This window comes from Fukomys damarensis, unplaced genomic scaffold, assembly GCF_012274545.1.
Source record: "Fukomys damarensis isolate Sample0158 unplaced genomic scaffold, DMR_v1.0_HiC HiC_scaffold_29, whole genome shotgun sequence".
In the NCBI taxonomy this organism is placed as follows: Eukaryota; Metazoa; Chordata; class Mammalia; order Rodentia; family Bathyergidae; genus Fukomys; species Fukomys damarensis.
Genome location: NW_022900941.1, coordinates 29,288,329 through 29,308,384, shown reverse-complemented (window position 1 = coordinate 29,308,384; position 20,056 = coordinate 29,288,329). Strand labels below are relative to the sequence as shown.

Here is a 20,056-nt window from a genome sequence, read left to right as displayed (position 1 = left end):
CACAAAGGATGAGGTCCTGGGTTTTATGCCGTATACAAAAAAAAAAAAAAAAAAAAAAAAAAAATATATATATATATATATATATATTTTTTTTTTTTTTAAAATAAGACATGTATTCTGAATTATATGGGGAAACAACATAAATTGAGCTCTACCTGTGAGATATTGCTGGTTTGTGGCCATCTTTTAGACCAGGTATATCCTCATGTAAATATGCCAATCCTCTAGCCATAGTTTCTGCAATATGGCACAGTTCATTCCAAGAGACCACATTAGCCTTAAGAAAGTCTGACAGTGAACCCTAAAGAAAAGGGTAGGGTTTGAAAAAACATGGGATTTTTTTTTTAACCTATAAGAAGTTATAAAAGGCAACAGATTATTTCTCTCATAATAATATCCAAAAAGTAAACTGTCTTGGAATAGTTTAAATTTCCTTCCAATTCACATTAATAAACATTTAACCACAAAGGAAAAGAAAGTGATCCTTAAAGATTTGTTATCATAGTCAATTTCTCACAATTTAAACAGTAAAAGTTAAAAAAAAAAGGACTAGCTGAAAATCTAAAGTTCTAGAAATACTTATTTTTTGAAAGTGAAAATGCACTGTCTATAATGATGCTACATGATAGAACTAGAATAACACAAGATAGGGGCTGGGGATTTAGCTCAGTGGCAGCGGGCCTGCCTCACAAGTGCAAGGTCCTGAGTTCAATCCCTGGTAACTGCCCCCGCAAAAAGAGTAACACAAGATATAAGGAGCCACTAGCTAATATAAAACAATCCTGCCTCTTAGAGATTACTGTCATCCTATGATTAAGAATTAAGAGGAATTTTTAAAAAAATAATAAAAAGAAATAAAACATTGAAAAGCCACTTAACAATGATGACACTAATCAAAAATACAATTTCTTATTTCACTAATGTTACTTTAAAACAACTGTGAGAGTTGAAAAGTTGAGGAAAAATAGCAAGTGAGTTGAAAAGATAGAGGAAAAACTAGCAAGTATTCTACAGGGTAGTGACAGATTAAAGATCACATACATTTTCTGACTTTGGGTTTATCATTAGGCTGGAGAAATGTTTCATGAAATCAAAATAGGTCACACACAGTAAATAAAAATTACTAAGTACCATTTATACCAAGTATTTGCAAGAGACAATTACAAAACAGGAAACCAGAGACAAAAGATCAGTATGAATGGACAGTTACAGAAAAAGTTGCTGTTAAGGGTGAAGGGGGTAAAGGTGAAAGGAAGGCAGGGGTATGGGGGAAAAACAAGAACCAAGATGTATCACGTAAAGGTAGAAGTTCCCAATGATAAATGTAAATGTATTGTTTGATTTAAATGCACCAATAAACTTAATTGAAAAAAATTTTTTAAATAAATAAATAAGTTGCTGCTTTTACTCTTTAATTAAATAAATTACTTTTCAAAACAGAGTTAAGAGTAATTCGTATTTTAGGTTAAATTATAATAAACTAATAACACATGAGAGACTCACAGCCAATATTAGGGATGTAGGCCGTCTTCATTTTACTAAATGAAAGAGTTAAGTAATTTTACCTTTTCATGAAATGCTGTAATGAGCCAAAGATCCACATCAACACTCGTGCCTCGTTTTTCTGCACCAATAAACTGTAATATGTTCTCATGCTTCATCCCAGGCAAGCTGTAGACTTCATATTCATTTTGCCAGGACTGTTTGTCCTACAGTGAAAAAGAATAGTAAGAATATAATAATATAGGGGAAAATACCATGTCCAGATTACTCAAGTTCTGAAGTACAAAAGAAAAGAAAGCTAAATGTAAAAGATCTTTTATTCTGTCCTGGTTTTAATAAGAGAAAGCTCCAGTAGGTAACAGTGCCATACTAAATGCCCTATACCTCATTACTTCAAAACATATTTTTCTGTGTTTCTAATTTATGAACACAGGCGTTCATCAAAAATACTGCACTTCTGTATCTCATGATGGCAACGAATTCTGCTTACAAGTATCACACTGTAGTTTCGCCATGATGTGATGCAAGTGGTATTGATATTCATAATTATCAGGTAGAATGACTATTTAAACAGGAAACAATTTTTTCAAAGATTAACATAATATCTCACATCCCATTAATGCCATTCATTCTAGCCTTCAAGCAATCCATGTCTACTACATATCTACTTAGAAAAGATTAACTTCTTTTCATGATGAAAGTACAATAAAAGTGGCAGCATACTACAAAATGGTTAGGAAACCTCTGGATCCAAACTAAGTTTGAACTCTGGTTCTCTTGCTAACCTTTGGAAAGTTATATAATCATTAATTAGTTTCCTAATCAAATAAAATGAGGTTTGTAGTATCTCTTGCATAGAGTTGCTATATTTCATGTATACATGGTAATGTATGTACAGGTAATATGTAAAGCACTCTTACCCGACACAATAAAAGCATTCAATAAAGTTTTTGCTACTGTTCTTATTACTCTTAAGTTAATATCCAAACACTTTTCTCTAATATTTAAGATTCCTGACAAACTGAAATACCTTTCTTGATGTTATTCATGAATCTTAAACAACAAAATATACTCTTTCTGCATACGTAACCATAATTTACAGAATCTGAACTGCTACCAAAAAGAGTAAAGGTAAATTCTTCACAGGCACTATCAGACAGCTTTAAGAGGTAGGAAGACTAAAATCTAAGAATAGGACCAAAAATTGGTTATACAACTTTGGAATAAGGAAGAGTTGATGTTTAGGTGCAGTAGCAAAGCCTGTATCACCAAATCTAACCAAGGCCTCAATATCACTGATCACATGGGTAAATAAGAGAAATGGAAGATACTATCATCAAACTATACCATCAGTGGAACAAAACAAAACAGAAGAACAAAGAGGTAGTTAGATCAGGGTTCTATGAGAAGTCCAGCAACCTTTCAAAGAAAAACAATTAGACAGCAAATCAACTGTTTGGAATCTTGAGCAACTGCCTCTGAAAGTTAATCAAACAAAAACTGAAATAATTGCATAAACACAAGTAGTATGAAAATAAACCAATCTGGTAATATACCTCCAAACATCAATTCTAAAACAAAGCACACTACTCCTTTGCTCTTCTGCTTGCTGACTCTGATAATCTCAAAGGAATATTAAAATTTAACCACTCAGGGCCAAGGATTTAGCTCAGTTGTGCCTCCACCTGCCTCACAAGCACAAGGTCCCAAGTTCGATCCCTGGTACCAAAAAAGAAATTTAACCCTTCAAACACTTTGTTTTTGTTTTGTAACTGGAATCCTCAACTTAGCATTTCTGTTGAATTTTTATTGACAAAAGATCATCTACATGTTCATTTATGGTAATTCCACCACTCCAAACATGAAAGTTGTACTAATAATTTTCTCAGATGTGAAGAAAGACATAAAAGGGCTATCTCCTTTTCCAGTATCACCAAAAACCACTTTGGAAAATGTGGCTTGTGTTTTCAGACTGTTTCTGAATTATGATAACCTTGCAAGTTACAGCTTTCAGAATATAAATGTAGATTAGGCAACTGCAATAAACATACCTGTATTGGAAATATTTTGACAGCCACATATTCATTGAGCAACTGGGCTTTCCAGACGCAACCAAATCTTCCCCTTGCTTTCACTTCTAATAACTGCAGTGGCTTCAAACCAAGTAATGGAGAAGGTGGGGGTGGTCCTGGGTCCTATAGATAAATAATAATAATAATATTATAACTAAGCAGAACATGAAACACATCAATTTTGAAAATAAAAAAAGTGAGTATGCTGAAGAATCAGATGACAGAAACAGTAAACACATATGGATGGCATTAACTTTAATCATGCCAAACTTGAGTTTCTCAAGCATTACTAATTATCGTCAGTGATCACAAGGCAGGCAACTTGATTTAAGAGTTTTCATAGTAACATTCAGCACTACTGTTATTTATGTACAGAAGGAGGGAAGAAAGAACATTTTTTTTATTCAGTCTAACCCCCCCAAGATTTTCTGTGAACTTTAAACACTCCTAACAATATTTTGATTTCATCTAATTTATACTTCCTTAACAGATGAGGATTTCAAAAGTACAAGAAAGAGGAGATTGTGGCTATGTCTCAAAGAACATCTCAAAATCCACTATTTTTCTCTGAGAGCTGTTTAATTTCAAATATTTTCTTCATCAATCTCAGAAATACTTACAGGCACTCTTAAACACATTGCAGATAGGTCCACCAAATATAAAAGCACATAAAAGCAAAGTACTGTAGCCAGTGTTTTATCTGTTCTTATTTTTAACATATTAACAATTCATTTCTTTGTTTATAATTATTTCCTAAAATTGATCTGAGATAAAAAATTATTTGTATTTTAAGGCTGACTGGCCAAGAAAATACAAATAAAAATGAAGAAAAGTGCTGATCAGAGTGGATAATAAGCTATATAAGCGAAAGAGAAGAACAAATTATTAAAGCTAGTAGAGCAAATACAGTTATAGATAGGAATATAGCAGGGAGATCCTCCCTATATAAAGGAGGATAGCAACAACCCTTCTTTAAAAGCATTCTACTAATTCACTATCTTCACCTATAGCAAAGAACAGGAAGCCTTGTGCAACGCTCCCAGAGAAAAGCAAAACAAATATTTCAAGGGCTGCGTAATAGTATCATAAGGCGGAAGTAAAATTTCTGTAGCAAAAGGAATGGGTATGATGGCAATGGCTGGCACCTCAGACACTTGAGAACAGTACGCCACCAAAGATCAGTGCAGTGCATTCTGCCTTTCTTTTCCCTTTCTTTTTATCCCCTCTTCTAATGCCTCACAAACTATTAGTACTCAGGCATCATTTAGCTCACTGGTGCCACACACGAGTTTTAAAAGTTTACATCTAACATTAGAAAGATCCTAGACTGTAGAAAATTGCAAGTTATTAAATAGGAAAAACATGAAACTTCTAAAGTAATCTTTATAAAATGGCTTGAGAATTCCTATTTTAAAACAACAATATAAAATAGAGGACTGCCTATGATTCATTCCAAACTCAGGTATTTATTTAAAATGTCTATGAAAATTGCTTTTACTTTTTACATTCAAAACATGAAAGGTTAGTGAAGCTACAATGCTTCTGTTTAGCAGAGTGACAGGTCAAGGAGGTCAGCTATAAATCTTACAGAAAGGACAGGTTTTTAAGTATGATAGGGGGAAAAGAGGTGTGGGGCAAGAATCTCTGGAGTGTCTATGAAATATATCCGTGTGACCTCATTCTTCAACTGACCTGTAATTTACCTGTAATAAAAGACTACTGATAGGAGCAGGCCACTTCTATGAATGTGGAGACTACGGGAAAAAACATCCTCTAAGCTACAAAGGTAGTTTTTTTTTTTTCCAGTACCAGGGACTGAACTCAGGACTTTGCACTTGCAAGGCAAGCACAGTGCCACTGAGCTAAAGAAATCCCCAGCCCTCAAGGTAGTACTTTTAGAAGAGAAATGTAAAAACTAAAGTACATGCAGCTGGGCATGGTGGCACATGCCTGTGATCTCAGCACTTGGGAGGCTGAGGCAGGAAGAGTGCTGTGAGTTCGAGACCAGACTGGGCTACATAGGGAGTTTCAGGTCAGTCTCAACTACATAGTGAGACCCTGTCTCAAAATATATAAATACATACATACATACATACTAAAGTATACACATTAACAGCTAAAAGCTGAAGAGGGAAAATAATATGACTCTTCAAAATGGAAACACTGACATTTTTAACAACTTTTACACAAATTGATGATAATGTATCTGCTTATAATATACATGTTCTGTTCACGTATTGTATTACATATACATGATTATACACATATTGTGTTCTAAAAGGTGCCAACCATATAGATATGATTCAATCTATAAAAAACAAAAATGATTTAATCTAAATGTCAAAAAGGTCAGCAATTCAACATAAAATTTTAGTACAATACTAACTTTAAATCTAGGAAATGTATAATAATTTTCAATGTCTGTGTTTAAGAAAAATCAATGTCTTCCAAATGCATAAACATGAAAGTTCTCACAACTAAGGCTCTAAATTTCTAAGTTACTGTTATTTCAGAAGAAACCTTAGCTCACTCTCCTATTATTACAATTCTATTCAATATTGTATGTTAACAGTCAGAAAACATACTATTGTCAAAATTACTTTATTTTTTAAATTGAGTTTATTGGTACATTTTAGATATACAGTACAGTTACATTCATTATTAGGATCTTGTACCTTTACACGACAGGTCTTTTTTTAGAGTTTATTGGTACATTTTAGATATACAGTACAGTTACATTCATTATTAGGATCTTGTACCTTTACACGACAGGTCTTGGTTCTCATTTGTTCCCCTTGTCCCTGCCCTCCCTTCACCCCCTCCTCCCCTCAAAATTACATTAAAAGGAAAAAAAGCATAGAAACAACACAATAATTTTAAAAGGCTAAGAAAAGGTCTACAAAGGCACATTCTTAAAAAGTGTCAAGACTTAAATTGTGTTTTTAAACATAAATATAAAATAATATTCTTTAATAAATAACTAGGCTCAAAATGAGTAATTTTGCAGCAAAGATTGTAACTGTATAAAATTTATTACACTAATCAACCTACGTTTTGCCTGCTTTAATGAAAAGTCGCTATACTGAAATTTTAAGTGTGTCAAATATCTAGGTTTTACTTATTCTATAATCTAAAAACACTAGAAACTGTTTTATTCGTATCACAGTAATCTACCGACAGAAAACCCCTTTAATATTTGCTTCTAGAAATAAAGATTTTTATGTTTAAAATGTTTGAACACATACAGAGACAAAAGGCAAATGTAAACCTCATAATGGTAGCAACACTCTGATGTCATCCACAAAATATGGCTTTGCTCTGATATACAGAAAAACTACTTGAAGAAGAAACAGAATTCCTGAAAACTTTTCATAAATCTCCATTGGCCATTACAATAGCCATGCTATTTTGTACAATTAAAAAGATATGTATTAGAGTTGGTTCTAATTATATTTCTTATGTCATCAGAAGAAAACACCTTGAAAAGACATGTTGAAGCTACAGTTACTGAACAAAGCACCCCCATACCCCAAGCCAAAGTCATTAAAGGTGGGAAGTTCTGAAGTTATCTTTGTTTTTTTACCTATTTCTTAGTCCTCCATTGGAAGCGTGAAGTATAATCTTATTATATACTCTTAAACCTCAAGATAGCTAAAAGATCATAAAAAGTTATACTTCACAACTAGTTCATTTTCTATAGGTGCTAAAGATAAACTATCTGAAATTACAGATTTCACATTAAAAGATAATGAGCTGTACCAAAAGTCAGTCTTGTTAAATATGAGCATATGCTAACATTTAAACACACTATATACAATAAAATTAAACCAACACAAGGTTTGTAATGCCAACAAAGTTATTAGGTGTTTTCTAACCAACTAAATTAGATGTTTCTACATTCTACCTTAGATAATTATATAACTTTTAACTATTGTTTTAAACCAAAAACTGTTACTTTGTCAAATCAATCATTTGTATACTAAACATGGTGAAGGGGAGCCTTTATACCATAAATGTACATAAGCTATAAAGGATGCAAAGTAAAACAACAACAAAAATCTAATGACAAAATGTTCAGTATTCATCCACAGAAAATTCCACCACCATAAAACGAAACATCAATGCATCTTACCTCTATCATTATATGAAAGGCGTGCTTGTGAAGAAAAAACACAGGCAAAAGAAATTACGATTCATATTCAGAATGAAATGAAAAATGACACAATAGTTAAAAAGTGAAGGAAAGAGAATAATGATTTAACTTTTAAGACTGGCAGTGATCCAATGTATTATATTTTTGAAATGAGAATTAAGAACACTTTCCTTACAGAGGAAAGTAATATAAAAATTAAAAAACACACATACACACAAAAAACCCTTTTGGATATTAGCTATCAGATGAGAGGTAAACAGAATTTTGACCTTGGTATAACCCCGTTAGCCTATCCAATGGGCTTCAAGCCAGAAAGTAAACTAAACTGTGTCTTAAATATTTATTTTCTGAAAGGTCCTAAGTCTACAAACTCTAAAAGTAAAATATATAACGTAACTGAGGAAGCTACAAGGTGGAACTGGCTTCTGAACACCAGAGGGCAGTGTTGCCTTTAACAAGAACTAGGTAGCAGCCCAAAAGAAATTACAAAAAGCTCAAGTCTTACAGACCATACTTTCTTGACAGTTGTCTAAGAACTTCTAGAATTTCCTATGTTTAGTGAGTCAGTTGCCTTACTCGCCTTTCACAGAACATAGTAGAATCACAGTGGTCAGACAGAAAAATGTTTCTGGTGGCTTTGTGAACACATGCAACATAAATAATATACTAGAAAGAAAATAAAGACAGGGAAGAACAAGATCATCAGAATTAAGTAAACCGTACTAACAGATCAGGCCTACTGTTAAACTTACTTGCCCAGCTACATCAAGGTGAAAAAATTAAATCTCAATAAAATAGGATTTTGATTATTAAACACATCTCAATTTAAAGATTATGTCAGCAATTCAAAATATGATCTTGGCTAATGCTAACTAAATTAAGGAAATGTACAAAAACTGGAGAAGCAGTGGACGTCCTGGGATGAATGTCTACATACTTCTCACACTTCTGAGGACATTCATATAACAGAAAACAAGATTTTTTCAAATTTCTGTCATCCCATAATAAGAGTAAGAATTGAATTTCAAAGAAATACTGTTGCCAGGGTTAAAGAATGCTGACAATTTCTCCAAACAGATGACTATATCCCCCAACTTCTAGCATTTCTACAATACTTCTACAGAGAACAATAGCACTGAGGAAAGGAATTGACAACTTATTATCCATACCAGTTGTTTAACTAGTTTTTCTTCCTTCTCCACTTTCTTCCTATGGGTATGATTCAGGACTATGTAATTCATCCAAAAGGCTGAGTTTATCTTACTATCAAAATAACTTATCAGTATTCAAGAGTAAAATTCATCCTTTGAAAGAAATGCTTGCCAATTGATTAAACAAGGCTCAAGGATCACTTGGATCCTGTTTAAATACAAGTGCTTTCAGAGATAAAGACACTATACTAAGACAAGCTTGTGCTATTCTTATATCTTACCGAAAAGTGTTATTTCTGCTCAATAAATGAACATTAGAATAAGCTATAAAATGATACTATCTAAATGGGTGAAAACAAGATATGTGTCAATGTGGCAAATAAAAAGGGGTAACACAATTTTAAAAATACACAGATAAAAAGTATCTTTGCTTAACATAATTCTCGAAAAGTAAACTTTAACATAAGCAAAATAATCCAAGCTACACAAGAGACACCAACAACAGGCCTCAATGCATAAACTGTGTGATAAGAAGGCTCAAAACAAAATAGAAATAAAGTCACTGAAATACACAAATAAGAAATAAACAAAAAACTTGGATTCACAAAATGAAAAAATGTAGCTTTGAGTATTAGGTACTATATCTGTAGGTAACAGTGAAAAAGCAGAACATTAACATCTAGTAATTAGGTTTCTGGATTCAAGATTTGCTCTTTATCACTTATGTAGGAAAGAAACTACTGCCAAAGATCAGAAAAGAATGAAGAATACTTCTTCATCCCCTCATTCCAAAAATGTTTACTGAGTGCCTTATTTGTGTAAGGCACTGACTACCCAGGCTTTCAGAAAGCTTACAATAATGCGGGGCAGAAAGACTAATCAATGATTTTCAACTAATAAACCAAGCACAGTAAAAAGGAATTTAGTGCCTTGAGCATCTAGAAAGAGATACCCAACTAGCACTGGCAGGTCACATAAAAGGTGTTTCCCTGAAGAGGGGAGCCTGGAGAAATGTAAGTATAGAGAGAGGCAGGTGAAATGACAAAACCTAGATTTCTGACTCATTCAACTAAATGGACAGTTGTTTCATCAAAACCAGAAACAATCATTATCCTCAAGTGGTGCTTGGAGATATCTAAATGGAGCTTTTTTTTTTTTTCTCTCATTGAGTTTATTGGTACATTTTAGGTATACAGTACAGTTACATTCATCACTGGGATCTTGTACCTTTACATGACAGGTCTTGGTTCTCATTTTTTCTTCCCTTCACCTCCTCCTCCCCTCCCTATTTACAAACACTTCATTTCCATTTTTTCATTTTCTCATTTTTTTTCTCTTATTACCTTTCCCCTACCCTTTCTACTTTCCCTACACCTTTAGCCCCTTTCTTCTTATTTCACATTGTCAATTATATAATTAAGAACTTATGTACTATTATAGCTTTTCACACCAGAGAAACTATTCGGTATTTACACATGTGTGACTTATTTATTTCACTTAGGAGTATATCCTCAATACGTATCCATTTTCCTATGAATGAGTCTAATTTCTCTAAATGGAGCTATTTAATAGGCAGATCTAGAAGATAGCTCTAAATAGACTAGTTTAATAAATTTCACCAAAAACATTCTTTGGAAATATGGATTTTATATATTAGACATAAATAAATGGTAAATAAAATTTGTAGTACATATAATTTATACATAAGTCATTCCAAGATATATCCTTATCTCTATATCTAGATAGACAGATACAATAAAAATGTTTAGACACTTTATTTAAAAAGACTTCTTAGGACTAGGAAGAAGGATTGAGTCCTCTCCCCAAAGTATGTAAAAACTGACAAATTCTGAATTTGTTGCCTCCTAGTCATCTGATTATCTCACATTCTGAGAAATTTTACAGTTGCTCATTTTTAAAAAACTACTGACAAGCAGAGTAGAAATAAAATCTAGAAATGACACAGTATATACCAGTGTAAATATTTCTGAGCTAGAGAAACCAAGGCATACATACACTGACAGATTCAATACTAGTGACAACTACCAAGCACACAGCCATAATTCTAACTAGATATTCAAGATTATTTTCTTATATATCCTGTATCCTATAGTTTTTCTCATCTTACTTCTGAAAGTAAACCAAAGAAAGACCAAGGTGGATGAAAAGCTGATTCTGGAAAGGATCCCCAAGAAGTGCTCAGTACCTCAGGGGAGCCAGACATCAGGTTAAAAGCCGGAAAAAAATGTAGGCATGCTCATTCTCCTTCTGGTTGCTGCTCTAAATCATCAGGCTTATGACTAGCTATAGAAGAAATTGTATTGAACATTCATATCTACAGGCCAATACAAAAAAAAGAAAAAGAAACATGTTTTATATGAATAAATTGTGATGTGATAAAGTGACTGTTTATCCACCAAGCTACATATATTCCCAATAAAAACTATTTTAAGTTAAAATTACATCCTCTGATCCCTTTACCCTACTTTATGAATTATTTAAAGAAGCCATTCAGTGGTCAATAATGCTTCTAATTAAATGCTCAGGCTCTGCTACTGAAGACTTTTACACCTATGTATAAATTTTCTTATGTATGAAATGGACTCCAAAAAACACAAGTGTATTTCATGAGATACTGAACAATTAAATGAATTAACATTATGTAAAGTGTTTTGCATGGTGCATTATGCAGTATTCAAAATGAAGTCTTTTATTACACTAAACATATTTAATTTCATATATATCAACAGTGATTTCTTTCAGATTTCATGTTGAAGTTGTTACCCTGAACATGCTCATCTCATCATTCTTGCTACTTGCTGAAATAGTTCTGGAAGGCTTTCGTGAATGTCTTTAATTGTTGTGAGTCATGGCTACCTCAATTCAAGACATTCACCTTTCATGGTCATTCTGACTTTGGGGAAAAGCCAGAAGTTGCCTGGTGCCAGATTTAGAGAGTAATGTGGATGAGGACACACCATCATGTTTTTATAAGCCTGCCTTTCCACTGGATGGTAATGACAGCAGCATTCACTGTATATTTTATTAAACCATGTAAAGACATTCACAAAAGAGGACTTCCAGAACTGCACAAAGTGCCAAGAAAGATGGGTGTGTTCAAAACGAAGGAGAATATTTTGAGCAGGATTAATGGCAATGTGTCTTTTACTGTAATGAATTTAAACATTCACCGTGTTTTTCAATTTTCCCTTATACTCTGGTCTAAATGCCTCAGTCCCATTTATAAACTGGCAGATGAGGACAAGCACAAGGCAAAATAAAACAACTCAAGATTTTAAATTTTAAGTGGAAATCAAAATCACTTTTACAAATAAGATGCTCTGGTTAATTTTAGTGTGAAGCTTTTTTTTTTAAGCTACTGATAAAACTTTCTATTTTTCACCTTTTTCTCTTGCTTCTGGACATGGGAGTCTTAGCCAATCTCAAAGTGGCCCTGTGTGAACTTTCTTTTTAAGTATAGTTGTGTGAATATATTTTTTTAAATAGTAGATCATACATGCATGCTAAGTCATTTTTGTCAAGCAGCAAGTCTATGGATAATTTACAACACTTCTTCCTACAATCAGAAGTTTATATCAAAGAAAACTATAATTCAATTTATTAATTAAAAAAAAACTCACATACCACAGACGGACACAGAAAGAAAACCATGTATAACAGCCCTTTACTATTTCTTGGACATATACGTTAGAAAGAAAAACATGCTCAAATGTACAATGATAGCATTATATCATACTTTAAACATGCTAAAATCTGTTTGAAAATCTGTAAAATGTAGGCTCTATGTCTTAGAACCTATACAAACTCTAAATTGATAAAATATCACACTGTACACCTTAAATGTATATAACTTTTACCAAAAAAAATTAAATTTTGCTATTTTCTGAGCATAAAAACACTGACCTAAATTTTATTTTAAAACACATCATTTTAATGGAATGGAACAGATTAAGCTTACCAAGCTGAAAGACCATCTTTTGTATGCTATCAATTTAAAAGAAGCCAATTGTAGAACAATGTTATAGTCTACAAAAAAGTATATACTCAAGGGCCAGGGATTTAGCTCAGTGGCATCCCACCTGCCTCGCAAGCGCAAAGTCCTGAGTTCGATCTCTGGTGTGTGGGGGGTTTAATAAATAAATGAGGTTAGACAAAGATGTCCAAACATATGTGCCCACTTATTAAGACTGTTTCAGGAAACTGCTAAGAGAAGGGGAAAAGAGGAAGATCTCTCTGTTTCTGTCTCTCTAATCTGTCTTGATACAAGCTTAAATGTATAACTAATTTAAGTGGAAGAGTTTTAAAAGAGGGAGGAGCCAAAAGGAAAAAGCAAGAGAGAGACATGTGAGCAAACTCCAATCACTTAGCAGTTAATCTACTAAAATGTGCTTCTATGTATATTTTTAAATATGTTAGCACATTAAATACTATCAATAAAGTTAATTACCCCTTACCCTCCCCAAATAAGGAAGCAGTATATTTTTCTAAGCTGAGCTAAATATTATCTTACCCTTCCAGTGTCAAATTGATTCAAATGAAGGTATTCATAGACTTATATTCCAGAGGAAAATCCTGCAAGGCATTTTTACAGATGACTTGATTTCTCAGTGGTAGTAATTTGACATAGCATGAAATGACAACCCATTATTACTGTAATCATAAGGTCAGTAGAATTATTCTGTATGCCCAACTCTCAGGGATCCCATACATCTGAAAACTCTCAGTTCTTATCAAAACAATATCTAAACAAAAGATCATGATGTAAGAATTAAAGAGGCTGATGTCATCTTAAAAAGTATTAATGTTGTAATACCAAAGTGCTATTTATGTAGCCTTTAAAAATTGACTTCATATCTTGTTAAAGTTAGGCCATTTCTAGGTCCTAAAATCCATCTTCTTATCAATGTGCATTTTTTATCAGCACAAATATAAACTTTATAAGCAGAAAAGTTAAGCATACATACAATTATGAAAGGGTTGCCAAAAGTTTTACTGAAACCACATTAACTCTAACACAATAAGACTTCTTAATAATAGAGTCCCTCATATTTATGACTCACTGTCACCAGAAAAACCAGTTTGCATTCAGTTTACTCACTGCATCTTCCTATGTGGAAAGACAGTTTCAGCACAGGCAAAGGAAAACTGACCTGGGTAACAAATTCATAGGATGCTTCAGTCTGTGATTACAGAAAAAATTTAATAATGCCATACTTTTATAAAAGCACTTACAGAATGGTTATTACATACAAATACTATGTGAAATAGAGCAGTAATCATTATATATTTTTGTTTTCAAGGGACTTACAATCTAGTGGGAAAATGAAACATGAATACAAATTACTATGAGCCCTTCTGAATCAAGGTTGTTCATCTGAATCACAGAAGACAGAAAATGACCTGAGCCTTATTTTATCAATCCTTTAAAGGATGGTACACAAGTAATACCTTCTAGATTCATATGCTGGATGCTGTACGATGTAGCAGGAATAAAGAATCAAAAGGCAGACAGAGAATGGAAGCCCACATATCATGCTCCAAACTTTGCATTCCCTGCTGTGATCAGTGAGAGATCTCAAGTATTTTTAAGCACAGAAGTTAACATGATCAAACAATGTAAAATGCTATTCTAGCAATAGTACAAGTGAAGGGAGAGAAATGGAAGAAAACCAACTATGAGAACTGAGAAATCTCACCCTCAGATCTAATAATGTCCTGAATTAACAGGACTTGGTAAATGACAAGGCCAAGAGCAGAAATTGTTTCAAGGCTTTCATCAAGATGATTGGAGAGAAAGTAATACTATGTTAACAGTGGTAGAAATACAGCAATTAATGAGTTCTCAAGAAATATGAATGACTTCAATTTTTAAAAACCAGCAAACTGCTTTTTCTATGCCTTTAGTGCTAGATTTATTTTAGAATAAATTTTTTGTTGGTTACTAAAAGCCATAATTAACAGAACCAGATTTTAAAGTATTTATATCCCTACCTCACTTCAAAATAAAAACACTAATGAAACCAGGAAAAAAGCCTAAACAACTTGATGTCTTAAAGATGAGTAAGTCCACCATTTAATTATTAGAACCAGCTTATTGATCATGATAGAATAATGCCTTTCAACAAACCAGTTTTTTACAAACTAGCCTATTACAAACTCCAAGGATATGAAGCAAAATTTCCTAAGAAAACGAATGATAATTTTGTCACTGTACTAAAGCATTTAAAGATTTGGAGGGAGAATGATCCAGAAATCCATGGCAATATTATATGATCTTTACCTAACTGGTCTTGAAATTTAACTTGGAATATGGGGACATGAATATGAGGTAACCTTAAGATTTTAAATGGATAGTATCTCTATCCTATCTACTACTACACCTATCCTTCAAAAAAATCTTTATCAAATAGGAGGCATTAGCAGAATCAAATCAGAAGCATAGTAATTTTGTCTACAAACTCCCAATCACACATTATTCATAAATCTTATCTAAAGTATGCTGAAAATTTTATCAGAAAACATATGAATATGCTTTTCTATGTATCTGTGACTTCTTTACTTTCCCTCTGCTCTACATGTTACTGTAAGATGATGTTACTGCTCATTTCAGATGTTATACAAACTATTCAATGTCTAAAAATGAAAAATATATTAGCCTATAGAATGATTTTGAAATCTGAAATACCAGAAGCATCCACTTTCTGAAAAGAGAAGCAGAACAGAATCAGCATCAGAAGCAAAGCTTTAGCGTCACAGGGTTCTACATTGATTCCTGATGACACTTCTGAGCTTTGTTATGTCTCAATTTCTTTATCTACAAAACTGGAATTATACTACATACACAGTCCTGTGAAGTAAAATTAAATGAGTACTTTCCACAACTGGCTGGTCACCAGAATCACTGGGAAGCTTATTAAAAACACATATCAGCCAAGTGGGGTGAAGAAGACTGTAACCCTAGCACTCAGAAAGTGGAATGGGAATATTGCAAGTTCAAAGACAACCTGAGCTATACAGTAAATTCAAGGCCAGCATGATTACTTAACAAAACCCTCTCTCAAAAAATAAACCACACACACATATGCATACACACACAGACATGCACACATACACACACACAGGCACACACAAGCTGTCACAGGCTCCATGCCATCCTTTTAAGGGTTATGGCCCATGAAGTTAAATTTTTAAATCCAAAAGATAATCTAGTATCACCATTTGAAAATCCAAAAATTTATTTTCTATATATTTATATGCATTCTATAGATGCTTCTATAATTTAGATAATTATGCATTAACATAACCCCAGAATAGGCACTTAAATCTTCAGTGTTTGATATAATTATTTTTATAAATGAAAGATAAAACTAAGCCCTTTGCAATGGTACAGCTATTAAGTAGTCTTGTAGAACTAGAGTTTGCATAAACCTCTTACCAAAAACAAGACTTAAAAATATGAAACTGTTCTGTTATAGAAACAGTGAGAGGTGACAAAAGTGAAACTCCACACTGACGGCAATGCCCTTTTCCCACACACTTTGTGACAGAAGAAAAGCATAAAGTCAGACCCATCTTATATTTTTCATAACAAAGCTTAATCAGCCAGGTTACTCCATCCCAAAATCTTTAAATTTATTCCTTGTGTTCATAAATCTGGGCAATTTATGTAAATTATGACAGGCAACAATGTAATTTCTAAATAATCTGTGTACAGCAAGATTCACACTAGCAAAAAATACCTAAAACCCATAGAGATGGGAATTCATGGAAGATCCCATGTTATGAACAGTAACAGCATCCTTCCTTTTTAAAAAGTCTTAAACCCTTGAATTAATTAGTATTTCTAAGTAGTCTGACATATAAGCTATAAAGCTCTTGTAAAAAATTCTTAACCATGCTTTGTATCAATATTGGATACAAGTCAATGCTTTCAATATATATCTATAAGTTTATCTCTAAATTCATCTATAATGTTATCTATGAAGATCCATCTACCTATCTCTATATAAGGTTATATTACTGCTTAAAAATTCCTACTATAAAAACCTTAGCATATTTATTTAAATGTGGGCTCCAGCTTGTTTCTATCATATGACAAATCCAGGGTAAATTCAGGAAACTATTATAGTACTGAATACTCTCTTCGAAATTTAGGTACTAAAACAAATGTTTCAAGTTACCACTGACAGAAGGTAAAGTGTATCTTTTGGCCATTGGGAGTAAACCACGTACACTAGATACTAAAACTTTTTACTGTAAAACTTCTAGAAATGATTTTTATCAAATCTGAGTATAGTTACTAATGTTGAAAGTTAAAATATTTAACCAGTATAAACTATTGTGTTTATCTAATTAACTGAACAAGCTATTTTACCCTGAGGTTTATTTCTCCATATACATATCTTCAAAAGATTATGGAGATCAGTGATCTAATGCTAACAGAGTGCTGCAAGTATTGAGAAAGAGGTGTGTTATATATAAATAAAGCTTAGAGGGAAGAAGTTGTTTTGGTCATAAAATTATAGGACTTTACTGTTTTTTCTATTAACTTAAAAAATAAACTAAGAGATCTAGAAAGGTAAGATAATCTAATCTTAAGAGGTAAAAGAAACATCGTAAAAACTAGAATTTAGAGATGTCTCAAGCAAGTATAACCAAAAGTCATCAGTTTTCCTGGGCCTGCATAGTATTAATACCTCTGTGAGAAGCCCTTGTAAAGCACTGGAACAGTGCCAACTGTCTATGTAAGAGAATGAAGAAAATTTAGTAAATTTAATCTGACTACTCTGAAAACTATTTTCAGACGTATTTAGGGTGGGATATCAAGAGCAGTACGTTTTTAGTCTTCAGTATACATCTCATATGCTACAAAAAAGAAAATATACTTGAACTACCAGTAACACATAGTAATATGACCCTGAAGCTTCTATAAAACCTCTCTTCTCCATGCTTTCTGCATTATCTTTCTGAGTGCATCTCATGGTTAAAAGGATGTTCTAGAGAGTGGTCTTGAAAAAGGCATAAAATTTAAAAATGGAGGACAGGATGAAAAAGAAAAAAACGGATTTCATCACTTCTCTGTCATTAATTATTTTACAGGAAGCAGAGAGCTCATCCCATACTTAAAAGTATTAGAATGAAAGTAAAACTCTCCAGAGAAAAACAGGAATGAGAATATTCCTCATTCTACTGTACCTCAACCTCTGAGAAAAGATTAAGACATAGCAAATAGTAAGTCTGCAAAATTAGCTATTATTCCTATGCCAAATAGGCAAACATTTTTAACCTTGTGAGTTTAATGACAGTAATACTTCTTTAAAATGTAAGATCTAAAACAGTATAAAGTATAAGATAATGACTTACTTGAGTTGGAACAAGTACAGGAGGGTAGGCCATCTTGTGATGCCTATACACCCAAAATGCACAAATGACAATCCCCGCAATCAACATAAGTGGCACCAAGGAATAGAGCAGAATGTTGTAATATGGTGCCTTAGGTGTAACTGGATTTGAAGTGGCTATAAAAAAGGAGGAAAAAAACAACTCAGATTTGGTCTACAGAATTCTATAATAAATATTAATTATAGTGTCATATTTTTGGGAAAAAATGTGAGAAATAGGGTTATTTATTCAACACAAATATACTGTATTTTTAAATCTACTAGCCAAGAAAGCCTATGCATTTTCCCTGTGAACTTACGCTGTGTGACTTCCATCTCTGGAAAATAAGAAAACTTTTCATTACACATATTGCCTTCACAGCAACAAAAATATACTTCAGGGCTGTCTTTTTTTTCTATACAATCAGTCCTATAAACAAACAGAGGAGAAATAATGAAAATAAATATCTTTTTGACCATACAGGTGTTTTCTCAGAGACAAAAATGCATCATTTTCATCCAACTTCAACATTTTTATTAGTATCTAGTGATCAATTCTTAAAAGCCAAAAATGTTCCCAGGTTCCTTTTACTAAATGTCATCAGATAAAAAAAATGTTGACCTTATAACAATCACATCAACTCACTGAGACTATTGCTTTAATGTAGTTTTTAATAAGCAATCTATGGCAAGCATCTCTTTTTGTTAATTATTAGGAAGGCCTAAAGAGGAATACATAAAGGCAATGAGGTACTTTAGTCTAGAAATGCTTTTAAGAAAATTCAGAGATGATAGTTTTAACAAAATCTAATCTTTAAATGTAATTTATACTGGGGCTGGGGATTTAGCTGAGAGGTGCTGCTGCCTGCCCCACAAGCACAAGGTCCTGAGTTTAATCTCCAATACCAAAATAATAACAATAATAGTAATATTAATGATAATAATAATCTATACTAATATTTACTTACAGAAGGTAAAAAGAAAATATGCAAACCATATTTTAACAATTTATAATGAAAAATGAATAAATTTTAAATTAATATTTAGCATCTTGTCTTAAATTACAGGAGACATGATTATTTAGCCTAATTCAAGAAAATTACTTTTTGCCATCCAATTTCATTGTTATTTTATCACTGTCTTTTCTTCTACGCTTTGACATTTCTTGACTTTTTTCCTTTCTCCTACTTTTCTTACTAACCCAATTATTTGTTTTTCAATTAAATTGGGAGCATAAAAACAAGATTCACATACTTTTATATTAGCTTTTAATCCCCAGAAACAAAATTAGTATAGTAATTATCGCTCTAAGAGCAAGCATTTGCACTGAATAATGCACTCTGCAGATTTCAGTGAATGGCTCACTACCAATGGCGGCACTGCCTGAGTAGCATAGTAAAACGCTACTTTTGAGGGAAGAAGCATAGTAGCTTTTTACTATGGGAAAAAAAAGAATAGGAATCTCTCATTTCAAACAATTAATAAAAGATAGTTTTGAACAAAGATGATTCCCAAGCCTAAGTTTTTTTCTTATATCTTCCTATTTACCTTTCCTAATAGCACTTATCATTAGATGGCCACTTCTGCTGCTAGAGAGGCCAATAATCAAAAATGCACTGATTCATGTATGTAGAAAGAAATAATCCCTGGAAAACACAATGCCTTAAAAGTATACCCTAGAAGGTCTGGGGATTTAGCTCAGTGGTTCCATCACCTGCCTGAAAAGTGCAAGGTCCTGAGTTTGATCCCCAGTACCAAAAAAAAAAAAAAAAAAAA

At 32.7% G+C, this 20,056-nt stretch overlaps 1 protein-coding gene across 2 annotated transcripts in view; it reads right to left on the bottom strand.

Moving 5' to 3' along the window:
- Acvr2a (activin A receptor type 2A) overlaps positions 1-20,056 on the bottom strand; it is an 82,841-nt gene that overhangs the window by 10,311 nt on the left and 52,474 nt on the right. The window contains exons 4-9 of one of the 2 annotated variants that reach the window (XM_010620959.3): positions 18,601-18,710; positions 18,264-18,418; positions 7,708-7,731; positions 3,555-3,698; positions 1,566-1,709; positions 156-301 (exon numbers count right to left, since the gene is read on the bottom strand). In XM_010620959.3, coding sequence (XP_010619261.1) covers positions 156-301; positions 1,566-1,709; positions 3,555-3,698; positions 7,708-7,731; positions 18,264-18,418; positions 18,601-18,710 — 723 coding nt within the window. The remainder of the gene's footprint in view (positions 1-155; positions 302-1,565; positions 1,710-3,554; positions 3,699-7,707; positions 7,732-18,263; positions 18,419-18,600; positions 18,711-20,056) is intronic. The other variant, XM_010620960.3, reaches the window with a different exon arrangement.